The sequence below is a fragment of the Drosophila montana genome, unplaced genomic scaffold (genome assembly GCF_035044405.1).
Source record: "Drosophila montana isolate Dmon_TW-CO22-7 unplaced genomic scaffold, ASM3504440v1 contig_1505_1, whole genome shotgun sequence".
In the NCBI taxonomy this organism is placed as follows: Eukaryota; Metazoa; Arthropoda; class Insecta; order Diptera; family Drosophilidae; genus Drosophila; species Drosophila montana.
Genome location: NW_026996452.1, coordinates 1,647,448 through 1,668,531, shown reverse-complemented (window position 1 = coordinate 1,668,531; position 21,084 = coordinate 1,647,448). Strand labels below are relative to the sequence as shown.

The 21,084-nt window shown below is 45.4% G+C and overlaps 11 protein-coding genes, 2 long non-coding RNA genes and 2 other non-coding genes across 20 annotated transcripts in view; 9 read left to right on the top strand and 6 right to left on the bottom strand.

The window, feature by feature from the left end:
- The first annotated feature begins 31 nt into the window (after positions 1-31).
- Positions 32-3,010, top strand: RpL3 (ribosomal protein L3). 3 transcript variants are annotated; one of them, XM_064690602.1, is made up of 6 exons: positions 32-142; positions 416-608; positions 809-977; positions 1,466-1,601; positions 1,913-2,302; positions 2,513-3,010. In XM_064690602.1, exons 1-6 carry the CDS (start codon positions 140-142, stop codon positions 2,867-2,869), a joined length of 1,248 nt encoding a protein of 415 aa, XP_064546672.1. In that variant the 5' UTR covers positions 32-139; the 3' UTR covers positions 2,870-3,010. The 3 variants fall into 3 exon arrangements, with proteins under 3 accessions (XP_064546672.1, XP_064546689.1, XP_064546680.1); XM_064690619.1 differs by lacking the exons at positions 1,913-2,302; positions 2,513-3,010 and adding an exon at positions 1,224-1,302 and having other exon boundaries at positions 1,466-1,549; XM_064690610.1 differs by lacking the exons at positions 32-142; positions 416-608; positions 809-977 and adding an exon at positions 1,277-1,302.
- Positions 652-733, top strand: LOC135439467 (small nucleolar RNA U43). The gene has a single exon (XR_010438060.1). It is a non-coding gene; the product is annotated as a small nucleolar RNA U43 (small nucleolar RNA).
- LOC135439471 (small nucleolar RNA U83) lies at positions 1,060-1,137 on the top strand. Its single transcript, XR_010438061.1, has one exon. It is a non-coding gene; the product is annotated as a small nucleolar RNA U83 (small nucleolar RNA).
- Positions 3,011-3,260: 250 nt separating the features above from the next.
- Positions 3,261-4,249, bottom strand: LOC135434200 (antigen 5 like allergen Cul n 1-like). The gene is made up of 2 exons (XM_064690699.1): positions 4,092-4,249; positions 3,261-4,040 (listed from the first exon to the last, which is right to left on the bottom strand). Exons 1-2 carry the CDS (start codon positions 4,197-4,199, stop codon positions 3,366-3,368), a joined length of 783 nt encoding a protein of 260 aa, XP_064546769.1. The 5' UTR covers positions 4,200-4,249; the 3' UTR covers positions 3,261-3,365.
- Positions 4,250-4,574: 325 nt separating this feature from the next.
- Positions 4,575-5,549, top strand: LOC135434191 (antigen 5 like allergen Cul n 1-like). Its single transcript, XM_064690687.1, has 2 exons — positions 4,575-4,735; positions 4,787-5,549. The coding sequence occupies exons 1-2, from the start codon at positions 4,613-4,615 to the stop codon at positions 5,459-5,461; spliced, it is 798 nt and encodes a 265-aa protein (XP_064546757.1). The 5' UTR covers positions 4,575-4,612; the 3' UTR covers positions 5,462-5,549.
- Positions 5,550-5,624: 75 nt separating this feature from the next.
- LOC135434160 (protein arginine methyltransferase NDUFAF7 homolog, mitochondrial) lies at positions 5,625-7,104 on the top strand. The gene is made up of 2 exons (XM_064690592.1): positions 5,625-5,978; positions 6,038-7,104. Exons 1-2 carry the CDS (start codon positions 5,640-5,642, stop codon positions 7,031-7,033), a joined length of 1,335 nt encoding a protein of 444 aa, XP_064546662.1. The 5' UTR covers positions 5,625-5,639; the 3' UTR covers positions 7,034-7,104.
- Positions 7,025-9,650, bottom strand: GCC88 (GRIP and coiled-coil domain containing 88 kDa). Its single transcript, XM_064690566.1, has 4 exons — positions 9,421-9,650; positions 9,240-9,359; positions 7,357-9,175; positions 7,025-7,292 (listed from the first exon to the last, which is right to left on the bottom strand). Exons 2-4 carry the CDS (start codon positions 9,319-9,321, stop codon positions 7,112-7,114), a joined length of 2,082 nt encoding a protein of 693 aa, XP_064546636.1. The 5' UTR covers positions 9,322-9,359; positions 9,421-9,650; the 3' UTR covers positions 7,025-7,111.
- A 139-nt stretch (positions 9,651-9,789) lies between these two features.
- LOC135434183 (dnaJ homolog subfamily C member 17) lies at positions 9,790-11,042 on the bottom strand. The gene has a single exon (XM_064690675.1). The coding sequence runs from the start codon at positions 10,750-10,752 to the stop codon at positions 9,838-9,840; it is 915 nt and encodes a 304-aa protein (XP_064546745.1). The 5' UTR covers positions 10,753-11,042; the 3' UTR covers positions 9,790-9,837.
- A 74-nt stretch (positions 11,043-11,116) lies between these two features.
- Positions 11,117-11,731, top strand: Dph3 (Diphthamide biosynthesis 3). The gene is made up of 3 exons (XM_064690734.1): positions 11,117-11,321; positions 11,382-11,456; positions 11,528-11,731. Exons 1-3 carry the CDS (start codon positions 11,214-11,216, stop codon positions 11,603-11,605), a joined length of 261 nt encoding a protein of 86 aa, XP_064546804.1. The 5' UTR covers positions 11,117-11,213; the 3' UTR covers positions 11,606-11,731.
- Positions 11,732-11,922: 191 nt separating this feature from the next.
- Arfip (ADP ribosylation factor interacting protein arfaptin) lies at positions 11,923-14,134 on the bottom strand. 2 transcript variants are annotated; one of them, XM_064690632.1, is made up of 6 exons: positions 13,988-14,134; positions 13,410-13,684; positions 12,817-13,336; positions 12,578-12,746; positions 12,404-12,511; positions 11,923-12,347 (listed from the first exon to the last, which is right to left on the bottom strand). In XM_064690632.1, the coding sequence occupies exons 2-6, from the start codon at positions 13,606-13,608 to the stop codon at positions 12,303-12,305; spliced, it is 1,041 nt and encodes a 346-aa protein (XP_064546702.1). In that variant the 5' UTR covers positions 13,609-13,684; positions 13,988-14,134; the 3' UTR covers positions 11,923-12,302. The 2 variants fall into 2 exon arrangements, with proteins under 2 accessions (XP_064546702.1, XP_064546713.1); XM_064690643.1 differs by lacking the exon at positions 13,988-14,134 and having other exon boundaries at positions 13,446-13,890.
- A 49-nt stretch (positions 14,135-14,183) lies between these two features.
- On the top strand, positions 14,184-15,083 carry LOC135434217 (uncharacterized). Its single transcript, XM_064690722.1, has 2 exons — positions 14,184-14,527; positions 14,588-15,083. Exons 1-2 carry the CDS (start codon positions 14,337-14,339, stop codon positions 14,901-14,903), a joined length of 507 nt encoding a protein of 168 aa, XP_064546792.1. The 5' UTR covers positions 14,184-14,336; the 3' UTR covers positions 14,904-15,083.
- Positions 14,971-15,742, bottom strand: LOC135434240 (uncharacterized). The gene is made up of 2 exons (XR_010437195.1): positions 15,299-15,742; positions 14,971-15,236 (listed from the first exon to the last, which is right to left on the bottom strand). It is a non-coding gene; the product is annotated as an uncharacterized LOC135434240 (long non-coding RNA).
- A 342-nt stretch (positions 15,743-16,084) lies between these two features.
- Positions 16,085-16,856, top strand: LOC135434234 (uncharacterized). The gene is made up of 2 exons (XR_010437194.1): positions 16,085-16,300; positions 16,359-16,856. It is a non-coding gene; the product is annotated as an uncharacterized LOC135434234 (long non-coding RNA).
- Positions 16,798-18,452, bottom strand: Alg1 (ALG1, chitobiosyldiphosphodolichol beta-mannosyltransferase). Its single transcript, XM_064690579.1, has 3 exons — positions 17,751-18,452; positions 17,126-17,695; positions 16,798-17,067 (listed from the first exon to the last, which is right to left on the bottom strand). Exons 1-3 carry the CDS (start codon positions 18,311-18,313, stop codon positions 16,848-16,850), a joined length of 1,353 nt encoding a protein of 450 aa, XP_064546649.1. The 5' UTR covers positions 18,314-18,452; the 3' UTR covers positions 16,798-16,847.
- Positions 18,453-18,516: 64 nt separating this feature from the next.
- tinc (tincar) overlaps positions 18,517-21,084 on the top strand; it is a 76,991-nt gene continuing 74,423 nt past the window's right edge. For all 3 annotated transcript variants that reach the window (XM_064690542.1, XM_064690548.1, XM_064690554.1), the window contains exon 1: positions 18,517-18,964. The gene's annotated coding sequence lies outside the window, so the exon portion shown is untranslated. The remainder of the gene's footprint in view (positions 18,965-21,084) is intronic.

Genomic DNA, 21,084 nt, shown 5'->3' with positions numbered 1-21,084 from the left:
CTCATGTTAGATAATCGCAGCCAACTTCAGTTTTTTTTTTAATGATTAACAGCACTGCTCACAGCAAGCGTAGCTGAGTTCTCTTTTCAAGCATTCACTTCCTTTCTTTCTGTTTCAGCGTCTGAAGTGAACGGACGTCATGGTAAGTTTAGCTCCGTGAAAATTAAAAAAATATAAAAATTCTTGAAATATAAATTAAAGATTAAATATTAATTGTAAATTAGTTAAATGCAATGAGAGCATCGATTGAAGTAGCCTATGATGCTAAACTGAATTTAGTTTTTATATTATTTTTGACACGTGTGTGCAGCTTTAAATTAATTATGCATACATAACCTTAAAGAAAATTTTCAAACAAAATTCAATACTCCATAGTAAATCCACAAATAATTAAGAAATTTGTTAACATTTGCAGTCTCATCGTAAATTTTCTGCACCTCGTCATGGCTCGATGGCCTTCTACCCCAAGAAGCGCTCCTGTCGTCATCGTGGCAAGGTTAAGGCCTTCCCCAAGGATGATGCCACCAAGCCAGTGCATCTGACTTGCTTCATCGGCTACAAAGCCGGCATGACGCACATTGTGCGCGAAGCCGATCGTCCTGGATCAAGTGAGTAATACATTTTTTCATATATGTTTATATAGAATTTTCCATGATGAGAAACAGTTAAATTTTTATGGTTAGAACACATATGATCTACCGTGATTATGACTTAACTAGGGCGGACTGATTTGCATTAAGCAAAATCCAACATTTTTTGTCGCCTGAAAACCACGTGCTTAACCTCAAAATTCATTATTGTTTTACAGAGATCAACAAGAAGGAGGTCGTCGAGGCTGTGACCATTTTGGAGACGCCTCCAATGATTGCTGTTGGCGCCGTTGGTTATATCGAGACTCCATTCGGTCTGCGTGCTCTGGTCAATGTCTGGGCCCAGCACTTGTCTGAGGAGTGCCGTCGTCGCTTCTATAAGAACTGGTATGTAACAAAATGTCGGACGCCATTTTTTTTTTTTTTCGAATGGTCGCACACGTTGCAAGTTGCATATGCTGCATGCTGCTGGATGATGATGAGATGGTATCGGAATGACCTTTGTCGAAAAACCTTCTACCATTTCTGCTGCCTTCCTTCTGATCGCAGTTGCAATATAATTTGCGCTTAATGCTGCGTGTGCGATGCGGACCTTTATTTAGACATTAACTAACTTAAACGATACTCATAAAGTTCTTGGATCAGTTCGCTGAGAGAGCTTTTCAAATCTATGCAAGTCGTGTGAGCTGCATTGACCAATAATGCGTCAATTGTGAGTAAGCACGTCATGGAAGATGTCATCTCCGCTCGCTTTCAATTGCGATGAGGTGCGCTTCCCGTTTTATCTTTCGCCCGCACAGACTTGATGCAGCGTTCGATCGATCGACTCTCGGCTCTGTATTAATTCGCAACGTCTCCAAATTCGTTCCAATCAGGTACAAGAGCCAGAAGAAGGCTTTCACCAAGGCCAGCAAGAAATGGACCGATGATTTAGGCAAGAAGAGCATCGAGAACGATTTCCGTAAGATGCTGCGCTATTGCAAGGTCATCCGTGTGATTGCCCATTCGCAGGTAATTATGCTCAAAAATGTATTTAATTTAATTAGTGCACGACGTCCTTGGTCTTGTTGCGCCGACTGTGCTTCGCGGCCGGTCGGTGCGCCTGGCCTAAAAAGCATTCGCGCTGTGTCCCTCAATGCACAGTTCATGGATGCAACGTCGTAGATTAAATTGCCCTTCGGGTGGCGATGCTTGATATATTCCAGTAACGGTGCGCAGCCGCTCAGGCGATGAACGCACGGTTAAACCATATCACGCACAGTCCTAAAATATCGCAATACAATTTTTGGTAATAACTTGTTATTTATTCTCTTGTCGCGCAGATCCGTCTGATCAATCAACGCCAGAAGAAGGCGCACATCATGGAGATCCAGCTGAATGGTGGCTCCATTGAGGATAAGGTTAAGTGGGTGCGTGAGCATCTCGAGAAGCCCATCCAGGTCCGCAATGTGTTCGGCCAAGATGAGATGATCGATTGCGTTGGTGTTACCAAGGGTAAGGGATTCAAGGGTGTCACCTCACGTTGGCACACCAAGAAGTTGCCCCGCAAGACGCACAAGGGTCTGCGCAAGGTTGCCTGTATCGGTGCCTGGCATCCGTCCCGCGTGTCCACCACCGTGGCACGTGCCGGTCAGAAGGGTTACCATCACCGTACCGAAATCAACAAGAAGATCTACCGTATTGGTGCCGGCATCTACACCAAGGATGGCAAGGTAAGCAAACAAGACGATTACATATAACTCTCTCGCTCTCATTTTTTATGATGATAAAACCTTTTAAAAATATTGACATCGAAGAAAATAAAAAGGTTGATTAACCGTGATTTTTATAATGATAGGACTGATAACATTTAACCCAATCCATTTTTCTTTTCTTAGTGATCCACTCGTCTAATATATGTTTCTTTGCTTTCCAATTTGCAGGTCATCAAGAACAATGCCTCTACTGAGTACGATTTGACCGACAAGAGCATCACGCCCATGGGTGGCTTCCCCCACTATGGTGAGGTCAACAACGACTTCGTCATGATCAAGGGCTGCTGCATTGGCTCCAAGAAGCGCATCATCACCCTGCGCAAGTCCCTGCTGCGTCACACCAAGCGCTCGGCTCTGGAACAGATCAAGCTCAAGTTCATCGACACCTCGTCGAAGATGGGTCATGGTCGCTTCCAGACCCCGGCCGACAAGCTGGCCTTCATGGGTCCTCTCAAGAAGGATCGTCTTAAGGAGGAAGCAGCTGCCACCACCAGCGCTGCCGCCGCCGCACCTACCACCGCCTAAGCTTTGGCGCAATCTTTGTATAACATCAATACAAAATGTACTTGTTTGGTTTATTGCTGGCTACTACCGTCTGCGTTGCGGTAGAGTCGGCGCAATAAAGAAATGTGGTTTTGAATAAGCTAATAACAACTTAAAAGCAAATTGTATTTATATGTTATCAGTTTATAAATAGCTGTACGCTATTTGTATAAGATTTCCTCGTATATACACATATTCATGTACCCATTCCTCATATGCTGGTAGTTGGGAGTCGATTGGACCGTATAACTTTATCATACATCTGCTATCTCTTGAATATTATTCGAATCAAACAATCTCATTTTGATAATCGACAGATGCACTGAGTTAAAGGCACTTTTGCTATGGCAACCCACAGTAAAATATCGTAGTATGGATTTGCATTTTTTTATTGCGCTTTGTCGATTATGTCATGATATTACAATTCAGATATCAATAAAATCTTTTTTCTATATATATATATGTGATGGACCACTCCTTAGAACACCTTGATGTCGGGAACGATCTTCTCGTTGTCGTAGATCTCCTTGGCATAGCACAGATTGGGATAGTCGAAGGCGGCACCATAGCGATTCTTGCAGCCCGAGGTGGCCTTATCGCCGGGAGTGTACACGGGCTGGCCAATCACATTGGTCGTGGCAAAGTTGCAGGTCAGCACAAAGTGGTTGTAGTAGTCGCGGGAGAAGCGCACAGCGGCACAGCCCACATGGGTGTTCTTCTCGGACACGGCGATGGTGAACTTGGCTACTTTCTTGTTTGGCAAATCCTCTGGGAAACTGGACAGAATCTCAGGCGAAGCATTGACACGCTCACCGAACCAGTTCTCAATCTGCTCCTTGACAATCTCGGCATCGGTGTACTCGGACTCGGGACCGCTGTAGCTGAAAATGGCATTGTTCTGGCCAGCGTAGGCGAAGCGTTCGGTACTGCGGCACTTGTCTGGCAGTGACTGGCAAGTCTTCACATTGAAGAGGGCCAGATGGGTCAGCTCCTCGCACCATGTCATCTTTGCCATGCGTGCAGCCTTGGGCAGTCCTTCGATTCCACCTCCGGCAACCTTGTTGCGCAGCTCATTGAACAGGGTCAGGATCAACTTCTCGTGTGGCTGAATGTTAACCTCCCGCACATCCTTGGGGCATTCCTCGCTAAAGTTCTGCAAGGCATTTGTGCTTATTTAGGGAGCTGGATTGGATTAGATACTTACTCCTTTGTTATTGCAGGCTATGTGCTTGTCCAGGCAAGTGGGCAAGGCGCAGTAGTCAATAGCAGAGGCAATGCCTGCCAGGACAGCCAACAGAAGAAATACTTGCATTGTTAAGGTTGTTGTGTTTACCAACGGTTAACTGATGATTGACTGGTGCAACAGTCGGGTATTTATAGCACCGGGATTACGTATGTTACCGAGTGACAGCAGTTATTGAAGCTTGAAACACATCTTCCTAGAATCATGGCACATTCACACACACACACACACACACACATGCATGCATACATGTTTATTCAGAACTTGAGCTGTATATTATAACAACTGAGCTTAGTAGGAATGTCTGCTTAATCAAATCCATTCGGACATCTGCGTACTCGGCCATTGGCGAATTGATTCACTACCTGGTAATAACTTCACACATGTGTGATTCTTTGTTCACCTAATGGAGCCCAGTCGGGTATAAATTGATCTACTTTCGTGGTCATTCTTCAGTTGCAAGACAACATTCAACAAATAAGATGTTCTCTAAAGTATCCGCCTTCCTACTGCTGGCCACAGCTTTAGTCGGCCTAGTCGCTTCAATTGACTACTGCGCCTTGCCCACTTGCCTGGACAAGCACATAGCCTGCAATAACAAAGGAGTAAGTATATAATCCGCTCCAGCTCCCCAAATAAGCACAAATGCCTTGCAGAACTTTAGCGAGGAATGCCCCAAGGATGTGCGGGCGGTGAACATTCAGCCACACGAGAAGTTGATCCTGACCCTGTTCAATGAGCTGCGCAACAAGGTTGCCGGAGGTGGAATCGAAGGACTGCCCAAGGCTGCACGCATGGCAAAGATGACATGGTGCGAGGAGCTGACCCATCTGGCCCTCTTCAATGTGAAGACTTGCCAGTCACTGCCAGACAAGTGCCGCAGTACCGAACGCTTCGCCTACGCTGGCCAGAACAATGCCATTTTCAGCTACAGCGGTCCCGAGTCCGAGTACACCGATGCCGAGATTGTCAAGGAGCAGATTGAGAACTGGTTCGGTGAGCGTGTCAATGCTTCGCCTGAGATTCTGGCCAGTTTCCCAGAGGATTTGCCAAACAAGAAAGTGGCCAAGTTCACCATCGCCGTGTCCGAGAAGAACACCCATGTGGGCTGTGCCGCGGTGCGCTTCTCCCGCGACTACTACAACCACTTTGTGCTGACCTGCAACTTTGCCACGACCAATGTGATTGGCCAGCCCGTGTACACTCCCGGCGATAAGGCCACCTCGGGCTGCAAGAATCGCTATGGTGCCGCCTTCGACTATCCCAATCTGTGCTATGCCAAGGAGATCTACGACAACGAGAAGATCGTTCCCGATATCAAGGTGTTCTAAGGAGTGGGAGAAGGAGCGCATTAATAGTTGATGATTCACAATTTTGAAATGTAATACAAAGCCTTGAATATAAAAAAGAATGCATTTGAATGAAACATACAAATAACGGCATAAAAAACCTTTTCTATTCTAACTTTTAAATAAGTTGGCAGCTCCAACGAATTCAGTAAAAAAAAATATGTTACGAGAGGCGCTGCGAATCGGCAGCAGGCGCAGCTACAGCTACAAATCTGTACGTCGTCCTAATCTGAGTGCGGCTTCTGGCGCCAAAAATGTGGATGTGCAGGAAAAGCAGAAGCCGGAGCAGACGGCGACCACACAGTCTGTGGGCAATGGCAACAGTACTCTGACCAAGCAGTTGACGGCCAAAATGCTGGCCACGGGACCGATAACCGTGGCCGAGTACATGCGCGAGGTGCTGACGAATCCGCAAGGCGGTTACTACATGAATCGGGATGTGTTTGGGCGTGAGGGTGACTTCGTAACATCGCCGGAAATTTCACAGATCTTCGGAGAGGTGAATACTGTGCACTTTACTGGGTTAATTTAAATAACAATAACATTGCCCGCCGCCAGCTTGTAGGCGTTTGGTTGATGAACGAATGGCAGAAGCTGGGAAGCCCATCGCCCTTTCAGCTGGTCGAATTGGGACCAGGACGTGGCACACTGGCGCGCGATGTGCTCAAGGTGCTGTCCAAATTCAAGACGGGCGCCCAGTTCACCATGCATATGGTCGAGATTAGTCCGTTTCTAAGCACGGCGCAGGCCCAACGTTTTTGCTACAAGCACGAGACGGTGCCGGAAGAGGCTCAGCTGCCATACTACCAGATTGGCACCACGGCCAGTGGCATCCAGGCCTATTGGCACCACCGGCTGGAGGATGTGCCGCCGGGCTTTTCGCTGGTGCTGGCGCACGAGTTCTTTGATGCGCTGCCCGTGCACAAGCTGCGGCTGGTCAACGACCAGTGGCAAGAGGTGCTCATCGATGTGGCCCAGGCTCAGAACACGAGCTCACAACCCGCTGATTTTCGCTACGTTGTGTCCAAGGCGCAAACGCCGGTTTCGCGTCTATTTAAACCTGTGCCGCAGGAGACGCGCAACCAGCTGGAGTACTCGCTGGAAGCAGAGCGCCATGTGGGCATGCTGGCGGAGCGTTTGGAGCAGCACGGTGGCATTGCGCTAATCATGGACTACGGCCACTTTGGCGATAAGAAGGACACATTTCGCGGCTTCAAGCAGCATGCACTGCACGATCCGCTGCTGGCGCCGGGCACAGCGGACCTTACAGCCGATGTAGACTTTCGGCTCATCAAGCACGTGTCGGAGACGCGCGGCCACATTCACTGCTGTGGCCCAGTGCAGCAGGGCGACTTTCTGAAGCGCATGCAGGGCGAGGTGCGCCTGGAGCAGCTGCTGGCCCATGCGCTGCCCGAGAATCAGGACATTATACGCTCCGGCTATGAGATGCTCACCGATGCCAAGCAAATGGGCAGCCGTTTCAAGTTTCTGGCCATGTTCCCGGGCGTAATGGCCGCCCACCTAGACAAATATCCCGTGGCTGGCTTTGGATAATATAAGTTTTGTATTTATATATATATATATATGTAATCTGTTCTATACATGATTTACTGTTAATGTTTCAATCGAATGCTATTTCTTCTGGAATGCTGCGTTAATGGTCTGCATCTCGCCGCTGGTGAACTGCAGCACAGCGCTGATGGCGTTCAACATGTGACGTTTGTCATCGGCATCCCGAGTGACAATGAAGCTAATGATGACGTTCTTCAGGTACTCCAAATTGGCGCCTTCGCGCGTCTTGCTGCGCTCCAGTCTGCATTGGAAGATTATAAATGAAAAATAAGCGCACGCTGGCTTTACCTAAGGTCACGACTCACCTGTCCACCTGCTCCTCGAGCAACTCGATCTTCTCGTGCATCTCCTGCTGCGCGGTGACCTTGTCCTGTATAGCCTTGCGCAGCGTGGACTCGGCCGCGTATTTGGATTTGCGTAGCGTTGTGATTTCAATGTCCTTTCGGGCCAGCTCATTGGCATAGTGCAGCATGTGACAGTTTTCGCTTAAGGAAAGCTTTTTCGGCTTCACCTTAAGCTTTGCCTCGCGTTCTCCCTCCACTTCAACACTGTCTGCATCCGAGGAATAGGCGAATGCTTCACTGGCATCTAGGGGCGATGTGTTGGGCTTGTGAAACACCTCGAACGAGGTTTGCAGCGTTTTAATCTCCTGCTCCTTCTCGTCGAGCAGCTGTAATGAACGCTGCCGCTGCTTTTGGAGCAGCTGCTCCAGTTCGTTAAGCTTGCAGCGTGTCTCGTTCTCCAGCTCCGCTTTCGCCTCCTGCCACTTGGCGCGCTCGTTTTTGAGCGCTAGACGCATCTTGTCGCCCTGCTGCTTCAGTTCCTGCTCGGCCTCATCTATATTGCGATTGAGCACCTGCACCTTGTCCTGCAGCGTCTGTATGTGCGTCTGTTGCAGACGAATCTTCTGTTCTAGCTGCGAGCGTTGCTGCTTGCCGTTCTCCAGCAATTGCTGCAAGCTCTGCAGCTGTTGCTCGCAGTGCACGTGGCTATCGACGGTTGCGGCCGCATGGCTGCTGCCCAGCACCTGGCTGAGGTCCATTGGATTGGAAGAGTGCGCATTGGCATTGGCCAGCAGCTTCTTTAGGCGCCCAATTTCATCCACCAGAGCGCTCATGTCAGCCTCGCTACCGTTGAGTAGTCGCGACGGGGGCGCTGTACGAGTTTGCGCCTGCTCAAGCTCGTGCAGCTGCTGCTTGAGCGCATGTATGCTGTCCTGATCCTGTTGACGCAAGCGATCGTAATTGCCCACCGTGCTGCTTAGCTCGGCTAGGCGTGCTTCCAGATTGGCCACACGATCCTCGTGCAGTGCTGCCTGTCGTCGGCTTTGCTCCTCGGCACGCAGCACGCGTCGCTGCTCCTGCTTGATGGCCACCGAATGCTGCTCCTTGAGCTGGTGCATCTCCTGGCGCACCTGTTGCAACAGTGCGCTGCTGTCTGTGGCAGCGGCGGCGGCCGTCGATTGCTCCGCCTTGGACTGGCATTGCTTTAGTTGGGCACGCGCCTCCTTCAGCTGCAGCTGCAGCTCCCGCAGGCGACTGTTTTCGGCCTCGTTGCTGGCGAATTGCGTCTTAAAGTTGTTCAGCTGCATCTCAATGTTCTCCTTGAGGTGGCGTTCATCCGCATACAACTTTTGCAGCTCTCGCAACATTATCATTTGATTGTTGGTCTCCTTTTCGCGTTCCTGTCGCTCGATGATCCACTTGGCCTTTACCTCGTCCACGTCATTTTTAGCACGCTGCGCTTGCTCCTTGGCCTTGGCGTGCAGCTCCTGTATGCTCTGCTCCTTTTGCGCTATCTGAGCGCGCAACTGCTTCTTGTCCGCCTGAAATGAGGCCTCCATGCGCGATTTTTCCGCCGACAGCGTGGCTAGTGAGTTCATCAGCGTTATGATCTGCGTCTGCAGCTGACCCTTTTCATCGTTTCCAGACGCATCACTGCCATTACTAGTGCCAGCAGCAATGGATCCATCGGCAGCATCGCCGCTGGCTTGGCCATCGGCTGTGACAGCGCTAAAATCGGCAGCACGTGCATCTTTGACGCCCGTAGCTTCCGCATGCGCCGCCAGGCTTGTCTCGAGGGCTTCCTTCTCCTTGAGCAGCCCCTTGTACGCAGTGACCACGTCTGTAATATTAAATTAATAAAAAATATTTTATTTTACGTTTTTTTTACTGCACAATGGATTTACCCTTGAGTCGCTTCTCGTAGCGTGACAGTTGCTCCTTCTGCGTGGTCACCAGAGCCTCCAGCTCGCGCTGTCGCTTATCCATGTCGCTTAAGTTCCAATCACAATTATAATCAAGGTTTTCTGCAACCCAAAAGAGAACTTATTTTTTCTCTCGTGGCATTTTGGTACACATTTAACTAACATGAAAGCAGCTGCGGCAGCGACTACTTCATACCCTGTACCAAAATCGGACGCCGGGGCGCTTTGTTCTGTTGTCTGTTGTCTAGTGCGTGTTATTTAAAATTATTTTGCGCTAGAGAAGCATTCAAAATATACATTTACTACGTGTAAAACATATGTACATATCTGATATAATGGGCTGACAGAATTTTTTAGGCGTAAAAATGAGAAATAAATAATTTTCTATCGGGTGTAACACATAAATGTCTTCCAAACCAATTTCAGTACTCAGCACACAAAAACTTCTTTTACTTGTTACTAAAACCTAATATACCCCATTTTATTTTCCCGTTTATTTATGTCAACAGCTGTCGGCGGTGCTGCCAACTGGTTTTATTATATTACAACTTATGCTACACTTTTCAACGCATTTCAGCGGTTATTCGTCGCCCTCCTCTTTCATCATTTTTTCGATTAGACGCTTTCGCTCCTCTGCTTGGCGCAGCTTACGCATGACTAGGTCCTCGTAATCCCGTGGCGTTGCATTGCTTGGCGCTGTCGTGGGCGCTGTTAGCTTGTCTTCAGCCAGCCGTGATACCCACTGAAAGTGCAAAGGATTTGCTGGATTGCCTTTCTCATAGGCCAGAACCATGTCGCAGGCTTCGCGTGTCTTCAGCTCCACCATGGCACGGCCGCGTATTTTTGTGTTCATGACCAGCGCCACAACCTCGCCATATTTCTTGAGGTACTGCAAGAGCTGCTCGTGCGTGTAGCCGCCGTTGCTGGCATCGCTCTTATCCGCCTTCCATTTAATCTTGATGCGATGCTGCGCAGAGTCGAATCCGGGTGTTTGTTGCTTCTGCTGGCGCTGCTGTTGTTCATTGTAGTTGCGTTTTAGTTGCTCCCGCATTGCCCGCTGCTCCTCCTCCAGAAGTTTGGAGCCCTCGCGGCGCAAGCGTTCAATTTGTTCCTGCAGCACCTCCTCATCGCTCTTACGTATTGTACTGTACGGCTGACCAACTTGCTGTTTGTCTAGCGCGGCGCGTTCCCGCTGCTCCAGTTCCTCCTTTAGCTTTTGTCGTTTGGTGTCTAGCTGTTTGGTGCGCAACTCAGCGGCCTTTTTAGCCTTGAGTACCTTGTCGTAGGCGGCGCGCGCAGTTACATCAGTAAGTATTTCCAGCGCCTTCGACAGCTCATGAAAGCGTTCCGCCGCTTGTGGATTGTCAGGATTCTTATCCGGATGACAGTCGAGTGCGCGTTTTCGATACGCTTTGCGTATTTCAGCCTGCTCGGCTTCGATGGATACGCCAAGCAGGTCGTACAGGTTGACATCACTATACTTTTTGTTGGCCATGGTTTTAACTTCCTTATTTAGTTAAGCAACCAATTCGCAGAAGTTTGCGATTTGTTTACAAGCCGGGTAGAAACGTTTGCATGCCAGCTGTTCTTTGTGACAGGCTGGCAACACGGTAACCGCAAAGTGAGGCCTATTGGCATGCATTCCATTTGTATTGTATGAATAATATCGCGTAGTACAAAATCATAAACAGTGATTCACTGCGGGGCGATTGTCAGGATTCTTATCTAGACGGGAGTCGAGCGCGCGTTTAACTTCCAAGTTAGGCAAAACAATTAACAAGCGTTTCCGATTTGCTTACAATCCGGGTAGAAATGCTTGCAAATCAGCTGTTCTTTGCGACAGTCTGGCAACGTCGCAGCCGCAACGTGTGGCCAATTGGCGTGCGTCTCATTTGTATTATATGAATAATCTCGCATAATGCAAAATCATAGGTAGCAAGAGATAGCGGGGACACAATGAGTATCTACCACGACGAGGTCGAGATTGAAGATTTCGAGTACGACGAGGAGGAGGAGATGTACTACTATCCTTGTCCCTGCGGCGATCGATTTCAAATTTCCAAGGTAAAAGCGCATCAAAAACCAACTTTTGGCTGTTACTAATAAACGTTTGTTGCTGGGCAGGAGGAGCTTATCGAGGGCGAGGAGGTAGCCACTTGTCCGAGCTGTTCGCTTATCGTAAAAGTGATATACGACGCGGTAAGTATTTATCCATATGACTTCAATAAATAGCTGCTTCACAATAACATTTTAACTTATGTGAATGTCAGGACATGTTTAAAGCGGAGGAGGATGAGTCAGCGGTGCTCAATGAAAAGCTAAGCGAGTTGAAGCTGGAGAAAAATTAAGCTACCGGCTGCTAATTAATTTTGTATTTAATTAAATAGGGTTTTATTTGTATACTTCCCTTTATTGTAAATAATATGTTGACTAGTAAACAATTAGTTTAAAATATACATTAGAGAAAAAATGTATGGTTTGTGTATACTTTTTTGTTGAATTTCGGGTGAGGTTTTTATGTTTAAATATACAAAGGATTAATAAATAAACTAAATATGCCAGACAGCCAATAAGCGCACAGATGGTCATATAATGTAAGAAACATTGACTGTGCTGCTTAAACGTAACTTGTTCTTCTTATTGACTGATCAGCTTAAAATACAACTCAAATAAATATATAAATATATTGCACTGAGCGTTATTCGGCTACAAATGGTAGAGGTGAGCGCGTTGCGTTCAATTTAAATATATAAATTTTGAAACAGAAGGAACTATTTTAAGTACGAGTTATGTGGAAATGTAAATAGTTACATGGAAATCATGCTGCATGGACTGTGCTCGCCTTCACTTTCTGCTTATCAATTAGAAGTTCGACTTAAATATAAGCTTCAGATATTGTTTCAAGTCATGCTGCTTTTATAGAGAGCGTACTCCTTCAGCTTTAGATGAATATACGCATAAATGCCGGCATGTAGGCGAAAAGTGGTTCATGTGCTACAGGGGTTAATACTTTGTTTCTTGAATGTGCTGATGTGCAGGTCCATATTACTGTTCCAGCCATGAACCAGTGATGTTATTTGGAGACTTTAGCTATAATTAATAACAGACTAATGAGTGTCCAGTTACATGGGAAGGATCACACTCACCTTAATGTTGAACTGCTTCAATGTGCTCTCCAGTGCCATGGCATTGCCCGAGAAGTACGCGGCAATGGCATTGTGCAACAGAATGAGCTGCTTGTGCATCACTTTGATCTGCATGCAGTTGGAAATGTATTCGCATTAGTTTAACATATAGAATAGACTGCGAACAAAACTTACGCGATTCTCATCGAGAAATTGCATTTTGATGGCTACATCACCGCGCAGCTTTTCGTATTGATCCTTGTGATGCGCATAGCTGCGCTGGGTCTCTTCCAGAGAAGACGCCGCTTGGGTGATTTCTGGCTTTGTGTTCTCCAGATCCATTCGATAGGCATCAAATTCGATTCTGCAAATATTGACAAATCAGTTGAAGACATAATTTATACTATATAGGTTATAAGGATTTATTGGCCTACCTAGCCGTCTCGTATTGTCGTATCGTTAGGAGGGTATCATCTATGGTCTTGTTGCATAGCGTATTCACCGATGAGATGAAAAAGTTTAACGCATTCAAGAGTAATTCGCCATTTTTGGTCAAGTTTCGTTGCGTCTCCGAATTGCAGATGAACTCCTTCTGCAGTTCGGGATTTTTTTGCGCCAGATCAGCAAAGGCGTCTGCCAGTGATTGCTGCGACACCACAACGTGTTGGAAATGTGAGCTGAAGGCGCGCGTCAATCGTAAAATGGACAAATATTTTCGTTGGGTATCGCGCAGCTGTTCGATTTGCGCCTCCAGATCCGAGTCGACGGTGCGCTGTGATTTCCCCAGCTTCTCGAGCATTATCTGACGCGTGCACTTGTACGTTGATATGCTCCAGTTCTTGATGCTATCAATCTTGGAAGCGCTCGTCCGTATCAGGCTGCTGCTGCCGTCTGCTGATGTTAGGAAACCGTTGCCCGTTTGTGGACTTATAGGTGACATGGGTGTGGTGGGCGCTGCGGAAGGAATGCCAACACAAATTCCAAATGTTATCCATGGTTAATGTATATATGAGGTTAAACGACACACCTGAATGGTTTCGTAATGGCAAACTGGCGGACGTACTTAATGGGATGCCTGTTCCAATAATGTGACTGCTGGCGCTGCCGCTTATCCCCATCATTCCCAGGCTGCCGCCTTCCGTGCCAGTGTGCACGGCACCGCAGCTGTCGTTCATCGATGGTGTGTCTTTAAGCATTTCATGTATGCTGCGCTCACGTTCCGCCATGCTTGCTATCCTCGTTGCCTTATCAGTGAGTAATGTACTTTAATTGCACCAGAAAAATCGTTTACTGGGTCTGGGTCTGAGGGGTAGCGACGGAGACGATTTGGCTTGTAGTTGGCCACAGGTGAACTTAAATCGATATCACACGGTAGATGGAGCGTTCTAAATTATTTATCGTATGTTATGCACACCAAGAAAAACTATTTGCAAATGCAGCACTGCCGCAATAACAATTTAAATTTATTTTGAGCAAAGAAAAATTATAGAATTAAAAGGACCCGGTGTGACCGACTGGCAGGTTATGCGAAAATACCACATTTTCGACATAAAAGACGTGAACACTTGACGATTGCTTAAATATCAATAAGGCACATAAGCTTACCACTTTAAGTTACAAGAGTTATGCTGAGCAATGTTAAAGGTGTAATTTGCCATCTAAATAAAAAAAACCGTATATAAGTATATTAGCTTGTTGCAATAATGCAAAATAGTAGATGTATCTAAATTTAAAAATGTGGCAGCACTGAATTTTTTTGAGCGGTGTGGTAACGAATGGAAATAAGTTATGTGAATGGCAAACTAAAACATCATATATTTTAGGGGGATTTCAGACAAGAGGAGCTGTAAATCCCTTATAAAGGGATATAATAGTTCAACAACGCTATAAACCAGTGAGAAAAAATATAAATAGTCAATCTGTGATTGCAGCAACTATATGCGAGGACTGAAAAATGGTTTATATACAATTCATAATGAGCATCGGCTGCGTAATTGCAGCTGCAGCCGCTGCAATTTATTTTAGTATGCCTGCAAGGGTGCCCTCTTATCAGTCCAACACAGGCAGACGTCCCAATGACGACGACGATAACGATAGTGGAAGACAATGCAAAAAAGATGGCAAAGCGCAGCGTTTTCGAGCCAGGTAAATTCATGAGCCTCTTGTGTTTTCATAGTCTTAATTGTAATCTGTTTTGCATTTTAGCAAACCCGGCGACAAGTGCATCATTTGCCTAAAGGTAATGACAGCCCAGACGATGCATATAATGAACTGCGGTCATGCGTTGTGCGAAGCTCCATGCTTTGCACAATACCGCGAGTGGGATCGCTACTGTCTGTATTGCGAAAAGCTTGTAATACGCATCAATGTGCCCGGCGATGACTGCTGCATCTGCTGCGAGCCGATGTCGCCAGAAACCATTGAGTACTTGCCGTGTGAGCACGCTCTACACAAAATATGCCTGAAGTCATATAAGAAAGAAAATTACAAAACTTGTCCCCTTTGCTCAAAGAAACTTTAGCGACTTTATAGACAAAAGATAATGAATACAATAATGAGAACTAAAGCAATATCAAAACACTAAGGCGCACACTTAGCTTTATATATATATATGCATAGTTATTATGATATCAATAGGTTAAGTGCCTTCTTATAGTGTTTACAAATTTTATTGAAAACAATAAACGCTGTCTAAGTTTTTTATCCTTCAGCTCCTAAAACTGATGTAGGCTGCGAACGAAGCACGAGCGTGTCTCTATGATGCTTGGATTATTGGCTCAGACCAGGCTCGGCCAGCTCCAAGTGTTCGCTAAGCACAAGGCCGTTCCTGCTATGGTTGACCTGCTGATCCTGGCTAAAATGAAAGAGCGATTTTAGTTTTTCCTCCATTTGAAATTGTCCACCACTTATATGGACAGATCCAGGCCGCCAGCCAGAACGCTGGCGTAATCCTCAGCGGTCAGCCAGGGCATCACAATGGAGACGATTTGTAACTTTTGTGGAGCGTTACAAATTTTTTTCTCATGTGTTATTCACACCAAGTAAAGTTATTTGTAAATGCATCGCAGACGCAATTGCAATTCAAATTAATTTTGAGCAGAGCAAAGGAAAATAATTAAAAGGACAGTGTGTGACCATTTGCCGGCTATACGAAAATACCACATTTTCGAGTTATGTCGAATTTCAATAAAGCACATACGCATACAACTTTTGTTACATTTCTTACGATGAGAATTGCTAAAAGTTAAATTTACCAATCTAAATACAAAACAAAAACATATATAAATATGTTAGCTTGACACACTAGTGTAAGATAGTAGTTGCGTATAAATTTAGAAATGTGGTAGCACTGATTTTATTTGAACCGTGTGGCAATAAATGTAAGCACAATATGTGAATGGCAAACTACAACAAATATTTATATCAATAAGGCACAACAGCTTACAACTTTTGTTACATTTCTTACGATGAGAATTGCTATAAGTTTAATTTGCCAATCTAAATTTAAAACAAAAACGTATATAAATATGTTAGCTTGTCACACTAGATGCACATAAATTTGGAAATATGGTAGCACTGATTTTATTTGAACCGTGTGGCAATAAATGTAAGCACAATATGTGAATGGCAAACTAAAACAAATATTTATTACAGGGGGTTTTCAGACAAGTAGAGCTGCAAGTCGCTATATTCAGTGAGAAGAAATAAATATATTTTACTTGTGATTGCGACAGCTATATACGGAGACGAAAGCATGGATAGTATAAATATTGTTATGAGCATCTGCATGATTGTTGCAGCAGCTACATATTATTTTAATACTCGGACGTCCCACTCTGGCACACACTTTGCAGAACGTCCCAATTATCACGTCAACGTTGTTAACAGACCAAGGCAAATACAGCGTGTTCGAGACAGGTAAATGCTTGCGATTCCTGTTGTTTTTTTAGAGACAGCTAATTTTAATCTGACGCAGACGTCCGGACATTTGCGCCGTCTGCCTACAGCCAATGAATCCAGGCAATATGCATAGAATGAATTGTGGTCATGCGTTGTGTCAACATCCATGCTTTGTTGAATACCGAGAAACGAGCCGTGTATGTCCGTACTGCGATCAGGTTGTGATGCGCCTTAATGAGCCCTTTGACGATTGCTTCATCTGCAACGTGCCCATGGAGTCGGAAAACATGCACTACTTGTCGTGCGAGCACGCTCTGCACCTTACATGTCTTCATTTACATAGGAGAAATAATTATACTTGTCCCAATTGCCCAAATAACAGCTAACGTTATCTATACCTATATAGAGAAAGGGTGTTGAGTTCAGTACCAATGCCAACGAATGGAATATCGAAACACTTTAGGGCGCACCCTTCTCTTTATACCTAACATGTTGTCTATATGTTGAATGCTTCCTTGTAGTGTTCACAAATTTTATTGAAAGCAATAAACGCTGTCTAAGCTGCCTAAAGAAATGCTTCCAGTACGGGTGCAGCACATTGTCGCCAATTGTCACGCCAGCGCAGCTCCTGAAACTGCTGCAGGCTGCGAGCGAAGCGCGAGCGTGTCTCTATGATGCTTGGATTATTGGGGAAGTGCTCAAACCAGATGCGCAGCTGTTCGGCCAGCTCCACATGATCGCTAAACACAAAACCGTTTTCGCCATGCTTGACCAGCTCGTCTAGGCTAAAAGGGAATAGCGAATTTAAATATTATGGCTCGAAGCTAACCTCCAACCACTCACCATTTGAAGTTATATGCACAGACGGGCAGTCCGCTGCCAAACATGTCCACCACTTTCATTGGCAGATCCAGGCCGCTGGTGCTCCAGTGCAAGCACACGCCGAGATCGGCGCTGGCCAGAACGCTGGGATAATCATCAGCCTCCAGCCAGGGGGTCACAATGGACACCTTTTGCCAATGCATTTTAGCGATTAGCGCTTCGTAATGCGCTTTTTGCGGCCCTTTGCCTGTGATGATGCACAGCAGAGATGGATAGACTTGAGGTTCATCTACAGCAACGCACTCATATGACTCCAGCGCCTGCAGCAGTATGCCGAAATCCTCGTCCGGGGTCCAGCTGGTGCTGGATACAAGTATCGCTTGCCGTTGCGGCTTGTACAATACAGTGCCGTTGGCCAGCTTTTGCGTAAGCGATGTCGATTCCAACACGCCGGACTGTTTCAGATCCGCATAGCACTGCGGCATGAATTGCGCGTAATCTTTGGATAGCTTCATGAACAGCTCGTGCTTTTGGGCCAGTTCAATGGGATGAAACTGCGCCGGCGCCCGATCGTACAGCACAGTAACGGGCCTGCAAGCAAACAGTCAGACATGGGCGAATGTTACTCCTGTGCTCCTTAGCTCACCCAATGTTCCAGTTGCGCTGCAAATCTTCCTTCATGGCCTTTGTGACACAGAAGTGTGTGTGCGCCTTGGCGCCAAAGTACCGTTCCAGCCGTTTTGTCAGGCGAATAAGCCGGCTCTGCTCGCCGCCGGCCATACCCAGCGCCAACACCGTGTAGCTGTAGTTGTGCCAGTCGATGACTAGCTTGGTGCGCGTCAAGGCGCAGTAAAAATAGCAGACGACCAACGTAGGTATGCCGGGTGGATTCTGTACTAGCAGAAAGTTGGGCCGACGTATGGAGATTAACGCCATCAGCAAGCTCAACGTTTGCCAGATCGCCTTGAAGAGCAGCCTCAGTTTTGGTGTTAGATTTGTGATGGGCACCGCTGGAAGCTCGTGTATTTTGCACTTGGGCTGCGCCACAGTTAACACATCCAGCGGTCGTGTCTCCATGTATCCAATTATGTCCACATTGTAGTTTTCCTCGAGTAGACTCTGCGCATGGTATTGCATACGTGGACTACGTCCGATATCGCCCAACACAATGACGCAAGCGTTTCGTTTCCTCAGTTGTAGCTCCACCATTCCGCTACTGTTGTTGCCCCAGCTCTCAACTGGATGTTGCCTGTTGCACTTTCTTCGGCAGCTTCTTTTAGCTCAATGCAGCTGAAATGCTGTGTGGATTTTAGTTGTTGTTGGCTAAATAACTCGTCATTGTGGTGGTGCAGCGATATGAGCACTAGCTGATATATCGATAATTATTGAGTGGGAAACAGCTGTGCAGCGCAGTGTGACCATATAGTTGTCGGTATGTTAATCAGCATTCAGTTAACAGTTCAATTGAGCATAACGGATTGTTGTCAGCACTATTGAGTCATTTACAGCTGTTAACCGCGCACAGTTTGACGCCATGGTCTATGTTAAACCATTTCAAATGTTCTCTCAATGTTGATGTGCAAGGACGTGTCGCGGCATAACGTTTAAGAATTCTTTGTATTATGCGTGTGTGCTTAAGGTGTTAAAACTGTGCGTTTGTGTGTGTGAGTGTGGGTTTGGGTGTCACTTACTGAATGCCCTCTAAGGCTATAACAACAAATGCTATAAAATGAATAAGTGTAAAGTGCACAGCTAAATTAACAACAGGAAAAACAAAAACAACAACAGCGGCCACAGCTAACGGTTAAAGCTGTCTGGCCATTGTTTTTGTTGCCGCCTGCAATGCGGCAAAATTTGCCGGTAAGTGAATGAACCAAATATACGCAATTTTGTTTTGGTATTCCGGTTTGTTGTACATTTTCGCCGGCACAACAAAGCGACCGCCCAAAATACAACCACACCGCCAACCGCCCCGCCCCCATCCACAGCAGCTATTGCAGGTTGGCGCCGTCGCTGTTTCGAAATTCTGTCAGACTACCCGCAAAAATGTCAATTGTGTGTTAGTGTATGGGTGTATGTGTATGTGTGTACATTTTTCTGTATTTGTTGTTCGCAGCCATTGACTATGGCAGCGCGCTAAAAGTATGCAGCATTGATTTTGTTTTATTTTTTTAATTTTTATATACATGTAATATTGTAATATTTGGTTTTAAATATTGCCAATTTTTGCATTCACAGCAGCTGTTTCAGTGTGTGTGTGTGTATCGTATAACGGGATATACGCGCCATGTTACGAGTGAGTACACCTATACGCACACACGAATACGCATTCACACACAAACACACGCATATATATTTTATATTTGTATATATATATATATATATATATAGTTTATCCCATTAGAAAACTGTCTGCAGCGTCTGCGTCGCCAGACGAGACAGTAGCATGACCCGCCTCCCAACCGCACCCCACTTGCCGCTTGCCGCTTGCTCAATCGCAGCGCAGGCAAATAGCCCAAAAGCCGCCCAGAGAGTCAAATCCAGAGCCACCCCCAATGACTGAATGACTCCAGGCACACACAGGAACTCCGGACTCGGACGGCCAGATGGCGAAATGGTTGGGTGGTTGCTCCTTGTGGGCTTGGCTTGCAACTTCATGTCGTTGATTTTTGATTTCTGTGCAGCTTTTTATTGCGTGTCTGAAGTTTTGTGCCGCGTTTTGTTTCACATTTGGCATAGAAAAGTTGCAGCGAGCGTCGCCGGTCTAGACACCAACCCGGTGTCATATTTGCATATATATATATATACATACATCTACATATATATATATATATTTGACCGTGTTTGACATTTAAAATCGGTCTCTTCGAAAACCCATATAAAAATATATATCAACTATAACTAGAATATATATAAATTATAGGGTCGGAGATGTCTCCTTCTATGCGTTAGACATATCAGAAAAAAATTATAATACACTCTACAAGGATATAAAAAGATAGAAAAAATTCCGGTATCTAGTCGCGGTTAGCCTGTCCCCAAAAGGGCGCTGCTACAAAATTTAACCACCTTATCTGATGCGGGTATAAGTATTAGAAGTTTCAGAAGTAGAGATTGGCGCGGACAGGCACGGATACAAAACGTTTATCTTTTTTATCTTGTTGCAATAAGCTCCCACACCTGGCTTTCTGCACGTTCCTTTCCTATTCATTTCATTTGAAGGTCCTTATTTTTTAATGCTATTTGTTGTATAAATTGAGTCCTTAGTTTTAATAAAATTGCTTTTGATCAAAGACAATACAATGTTTATGTTGTCATTGGTTTAATGTTCCTAGCACGAGTTTTTACAAAAATTGAGGTTTCTTTGCGTTTGATATGAGAATATATGCATATGTAAATTCCCACATACTCACAGATATATTCACATAAATACCTATTGACATGCTTATTTGAACGCATAGATACACTCATTCATACAAACATGCTTATACAGATACCTTCATATACACATACATATTTACATAAATATATATTTAAACAAACATGTATAAATACAAACATGCATACATACATACATGTGGACAAGCGGTCATACATAAATACATACAACTTAACACTTATATTCACAGTAAGAAAACTTGTACGTTTTACTTGAATTTATACGAATCGCATAGTAAGGCGACATTTAGTGATTTTTTATTTGATGCGCAGCGAGTTGAAAGTTTGATCTGCAATTGGTATAAGAAAGGTAAAAACATACACACATACATACATACATACATATATACATACATACATACATACATACATAAAGTTTGCGTAAAGTTAAAAACAAGTTCTTAATCAATTATCAAAAATAACTTTGAAGCTGATTGAGTGGTAAATTCAAATGTTTCATGCAACCATTTCCGAATATTTTCACATAAGCTAACTATTGTACAAAATTCAGCTTATCAGATCTTACAGCTGGAACTGTGCGC